At 39.7% G+C, this 6000-nt stretch overlaps 1 protein-coding gene across 1 annotated transcript in view; it reads right to left on the bottom strand.

Moving 5' to 3' along the window:
• Positions 1-424: 424 nt before the first annotated feature.
• Positions 425-6000, bottom strand: part of ATP7B (ATPase copper transporting beta) — a 29610-nt gene continuing 24034 nt past the window's right edge. The window contains exons 16-21 of the mRNA XM_067289669.1: positions 5426-5572; positions 4193-4335; positions 2696-2899; positions 2466-2583; positions 1576-1678; positions 425-686 (exon numbers count right to left, since the gene is read on the bottom strand). Of these exons, the coding sequence (XP_067145770.1) occupies positions 425-686; positions 1576-1678; positions 2466-2583; positions 2696-2899; positions 4193-4335; positions 5426-5572 (977 nt within the window). The remainder of the gene's footprint in view (positions 687-1575; positions 1679-2465; positions 2584-2695; positions 2900-4192; positions 4336-5425; positions 5573-6000) is intronic.

The raw sequence follows: 6000 nt of genomic DNA, 5'->3' as shown, positions 1-6000 counted from the left end.
CCATGGATGTTTTCAGTTCGACAAGAAATTACCATTTGGCAGATCTGAAAATACTCTTGCTATATGTGCTCTTGAAAGAATAAAGGTTGTAAGCCTGAAAAGAATGAAATTTGGTGCTCAGTAAACAGTCTAATATAGAGAACTTCTATTAAACTCTGAAAATTACAATTTTACATTATTTTGCTATTTTCTGTGTGCAAAGGAGCCGGTTCATCACAGAGCCACAGATCCTTTCAATGACTAGAAGTAACTGGTGACCTGAAAAATCACAATCCATACAACCCAACATTGAACTGAGTAGCAATTGTTTTGTGAGTTGAAAGAATGACTTCTCTTATAGCCTTAAAATTCTTGATGACATAACTCAGTCCTTCCTGTCACTGGTGGGGAAGAATGGTTTCTGCTGCAGTAAGAACACAGTGCTTCAGATGTACTGTTCTTCGTCTTCATTCATGAGCAATGACCACTTGTCACCTTCCTCCTCCACAAAACCATTATGTCTTGGCAGCTTGTCTGAAGTCAAGGAAGAGAGAGACACTTGACTAATCTGATCCCAAGGAGCTGGTCTGGATGAATCCCTCCTCCTATCATCCATTCCAATATGAACACTGATTTGGGAAGGAGTAAGTGGCTTCATGTGGCCTTGGGCTTGTGCTTCATAACTTTCTGCATCTGGCTTCTTATAACTAAGAAGAGAAGGAGAGAAGTTTAGTATCAAGAGGTTGATTTACAGAAGTGAATTCAGCATTAGAACATTTCAGACACTTCCGATAATTTAAGTGAGAGCTGCATTTCAGAAGCAATGTTTAATGGCTAAGAGTCATACAGCATTAAAACATTTTAATAGGAAAAGAGAGAGATTGTCAAGACAAGGTACTTTAAAAAAAATTATGAGCTTGCTGAGTTATGAAAGGGTTCATAGTAGGCAGTTCCAGCAATTGCAGGGGAATGGACTTGATGACCTAAGAGACACTTTCTAATCTGATATATTCCAGGTCAAAGAAAGCCCAGCAATGGCAAGTATGTATGGTCTTCTTCACATACGTTATTGTGTTCTTTGGAACCTAACTTCTATTTATTTGAAGTGAAGCTTCTAGAAAGATAATTATCCTACAGAGCATATTGCAATACAGTTTCCTTGAAACCAAATATGTTTTGGGTGATTTGTCAATATGTGACCATAAAGATGCCCAGTACTAAACATATCAGGTTAAGATCGAAAAAAGTGGAGAATAAAATAAACCCTTAATAAAAATGTCTCATCTTTTAGATAGCTACACACAGATCTTTTTTTAGGAGGAAAAGCCTGTAGTGGTATGGCTGATCCTGCAAACACACATAAGCACATATGTAGTTTTTATTGAAGTTAATGGTCTCATTGAGCATTTGAAGGATGAGAAGCATGATGCCTTAACAGACTTCTCTTTTTGGAGCCAAGGATTAGACAAAATGACCCCAAACTAAAGGACTGTCAGGTACTTTTGGGTATACAAAGCCCAAAGTGCTGTCTCTAACTTGAGTCCCATCAGCTGTACTGTCTATGGTTCCCCAACTGCTTAGTGTAAGACAACTTGCCATTTCAGCTGCAGGGAAGACAGCACTACAGACACTGAAGAAGCTGCCATTGCAGCTGATCCCATCCAAGGCTGAAGGACGAGGCCAACAGGCATGAACACGCCTAGCAAAAAAAAACATGGACACATCATCAGCTGGTGCAGCTCATCCTGATGTAGACACTTCTGTCCCTGTATAAGTACAGAACAGATCAGTAGTCCTACAGAGTGACTAGCTGAGACCTCCATAAACACACATAGATCAACATATATTTACTTAATTTTAAATATGTCTCTTCAGGTGCAAGGGATGGTCCTTGCACAGACTCAGCTATATAAGACTGTAACCACAAGGTAAGACTGGCTGTCCCTTCCAGCTATTCTGCGTGTATGAAACAAAGCAAAAGCAACAGAAAGACAGGGTAAGGGTCCAGGCAAAGGATGGAAAAATTACTGATAAAGAAAAAGAAGACTGCCTGAGGTAGATTTTAAGGAGAAATTTGGAGCCTGAGAAGATGTCTGACAGAAGCAGAGAAAATACAAGCAGCATGAGAGAAAGTGTGTGATTTGGATTGAATAAAAGAGTGAGCACCCAGAAGTGCAGTGAGATCTGATTAGAGTTGATTTTGAATATACAGAAACTAATCCCCAAGTATTGCTATGTGAAATAATACCCTAAGTTTCATTTTAACATATACAAATTTATTCTTAAGAGTTTAAAATTTGGGGAAGAAAGATTTCTTCTATCAGCATGAAAAAAAAACCAATATATTTATTTTTTCCTCCTTTTGCCAAGTTCTAAAGACTCCAGGAACTTCCCTTTACATGCTTGAGCAGGAAATTCTGCAGGAGTCACCATAGAGCTCAATTGTGCTGCCGTCTTCCACAAACTAAGTTCTGGCAGTCACCTACCTGCTGCTATGGGTATTCCAAGCAGATTATAAATTAAGGCAAGAATCAGATTTATTCGTATTCTTCGTACTGTTCTCTTTGATAAGTGAATACTGGCAACTACATCCAGCAAGTCATTCTGTAAGACAGAAGAGCAGTGAAAGGGTTTTCCACATGCAGTCCTCAGAATAGCAAACTAAAAAGAGGAGTGTCAATGACAAAAGGGGACAGGTCAAAATTACAGTGCTCACTCGGATAAGAACAACATCTGCTGCTTCGATGGCAACATCAGTGCCTGTTCCAATCGCAATTCCAATGTCAGCCCTGGCTAGTGCAGGGGAATCATTGACTCCATCACCAACCATGGCGACCTTTCTCCTCTCATTTTGGAGTTCCTGGACCTTTGCAACCTTGTGAGAAGGAAGGACTTCAGCAAAGACTTTTTTGATCCCAACCTAAGTACAAAGAAAGAAACACACCCTTGTTGATGATACACTTTCACGTTGAAAGGAAGAACCATTTGCTGTTCTGGGTAAAGGGGAAACAAAGGAAGATCACTCAAACTAAATTCTGGTGGAGGCAGCATTTGCAAGCTTGCACAGAAAGCTGAAGAGCTGCATGCCATTTTCATAAGAAGGGGACTGATTACAGCCACCTTCATCTTCACTGCAGAAACACTGACAAACCATGCTCTGCCCTTAGCATCATGCCCCACAGGGCTTCTGAAGTCCTGTTGCCTGGGCAAGATATAAAGGTTTTGATGGCTAACAGAGCCAGTTTTCAAAATAATCATGCTACTTGATGCATATGCACCAATAAAGCTTTCAGTAAAATGCAACATAGCAGCCATATATGATCAAGCATCTACGCTAGAGGTACAGGCTCTCTTTTAAAATTTCACAAAGTAAGATTTTTTAAAGCTTTTAGCACTGGCTCAACTTTTTTCCATTAGAAAAGAAGTCAGTCCCCAAAATTCAATGGAAGTATAGGTTGGCATGTACTAAGCTTGTTTGAAAACATCACCTGATGTGCCTGTAACAATAAATCAAAGCTAGTTTCTGAAAGATTCCTTTTCGTAAGAAAGAAAGGTGGGGTGGGAAAGCACTTTAACCACAGCCGAGCACAAAGGCAAAAGAGTGAATCAGAATGTGAGAAGGATTAAAGCATGACACTGAGAAACAAAACAGACCTCACAACATATGGGAACATGTATATCACAGTGTTGGCTGAGTTAGCAGTTTGGTGGGTTACCTGAGGAATGGAAAGTAGCAGAAGGTAGAATAAAAATAGACCAGTGAAAAGGGAAAGAGGGAAATGGAGATGTAGAGGGTGGAAATGTAGCTAGATAATCCCCCACTTCTCTTTAGTGAGAGAAGGATTGGATCCTAAAGGAACTTCCCTTCATCACTAACAAAAAATAAGACTGCCTTTCAGTGAAAAGAAAAAGGAGGCTTCAGTTCAGGAATGGACTAATTACTGCAAGAAACTCCGTATCCCGGGAGAAGTACTGAATGCTTGTCCACAATTGCATCGGAGGCTCCTTAATGCAGTAGCTGGCCTTTACCATAGCCAGGCTATAAGATCTGACCTGATTTTCAGTCTAATTGAAGAAAAGATAGTTTTTCTTTAATACATCTACGGAAACTCTGAATTCCCCCTCCTAACTCAGCAGCATAAGCAGAGTTTTAGAGCCCCATCACGCATTTTTTTTAACACAAACAAGAGGTTTGTGAAATCCTTTTGCCTACCTGAGTAGCAATAGCTTTTGCAGTTTTTCTGTTGTCCCCTGTTATCAGTACCACATCTATTCCCATGTTTTTCAGCGTGTGCACAGCAAGGGCTGCCTCCTGCTTGACGGTGTCTGCTATTGCGATCATGCCACACAACACACCTTCACAAAGAAACATCCTCTCATAAACAGAGCAGTGGGAAGCAAAGCAGCAGCAAGAGAGCAAGAGTTTCCCTCCATCACACCTTGCTGACTTGTAAAATAAACCATTCTGAGCAATATTCACATTCACAAGCTTGAACAACTGTTCAGAGTTTTCTAAGGTCTGGTCTTTCTCACACACATACTTCTCATTTTTCTGTTTCAGCAGATAAATGTCTCTTCCAACACATATTGACTGAAAGTTGCATCCATGTTTCCTTCACATGATTTACAAGAATCTCATACTGCTTTATTATTGCACATTACCTTTCAAAAGTCAGGGCTAAAGTAAGTTTTGCACCCCTGTATCTTCAGTTGCTATCATTAGCACAGACAGAAATGCCGACTATATATCAGGGCCGTTATTTTCATGGTAACAGCATCTGATTTTGCTGTACCATTGACGGTGCCCAGGCTGAGACATGCAAGTGCCTCTGAAAATTGCTCTGTGGGAGCAGCAAGAATATTTATTCAGTAATTGAGTCAGAAGCCCCATATCAAGAACATAGATCCACTGCCAATCTATTACCATTATAGCAGTTGCTCATATTGAGGTATTGTCTAGGATCCCTTCCTGCGTAGCACAGAACATAACCCCTGGGGCAAAACTCATTTAGTCTAATCTAGTGTTTTCTCTTGTCCTTGAATGATCTAAGCAATTGTCATGTTTATTCATGAAATGTTTTGAAATCAGTGATGCAGTAGGTCAACTTGTAATCCTCAAGTGATATGAAGTCATTATGGGACATGGGTGTGCCATCGCACACCTAGCACTGGCACTGCTTTTCTGAACAACAGTCCTGGACAACAGGAGGTTCAGAAATTAATACTTATATTAAAAACTACCCAAGAAAATCTTATAAACGTTGTTTTGAGGTGAAAGCTTCTTTTTAAGAACACCTTGATACTTAACAGATCATAAACAGTTTTGTGCTAAAAGGAAAGTAGTTTGTCACTAAGGCTAAGACACGGATCAATTACTTTAGTTTGCTTTTATCCTTTTAACAGTAGTATCAATTGATATTTATTAAGTCACTTCAACAGCAGTTACCATCTATAGCCACTAGTATGGCAGTCTGTCCTTTGGTTTCATGGTCTGTCATTGCATCATTAATATCATTTGCAATATGCAAGCCATTGCGCCGCATCCACTCACGATTCCCAATCAACACCGAGTATGTATGAGAAGCTGATGGACCTTTGTGTACAGACAAAAGAAAAATGAGCAACTTAAAAATTGTGGACACAAGCCAGAGATGTTTGAGAATGACAGCGTCAAGCTGCATTAGTTACAGAAAAATATTCTGGAGATGTTTTCTTAAATTATTTTGAATTCTGCCAATGACCATATCTATGACACTTTATCTGGTGACCTGTCAGATGGCATTAGCGTTGTTTGAAGTGCTGCTGTCATGGTCAGACAAAAACTCATAGACACTATCTGAAGAGAGCCTCATAAAACCTTTCTGCTTCAAGACTCACTTTTGTGCCTGTTTATACATAAGTACACAGGAGATCGGTGGCATGAACTTACTGGAAGTATTCACATGTATTTATCCTTGCACAGTTGCATTGTTTTTCTAAAAGGTGCAGTATTCACATTTCATAAATGCCATGCTGCATTGT

This window comes from Apteryx mantelli, chromosome 1 (genome assembly GCF_036417845.1).
Source record: "Apteryx mantelli isolate bAptMan1 chromosome 1, bAptMan1.hap1, whole genome shotgun sequence".
Lineage (NCBI taxonomy): Eukaryota > Metazoa > Chordata > Aves > Apterygiformes > Apterygidae > Apteryx > Apteryx mantelli.
The sequence above is the reverse complement of the archived record's forward strand: the minus strand, read 5'-3'. Positions and strand labels throughout refer to the sequence as shown.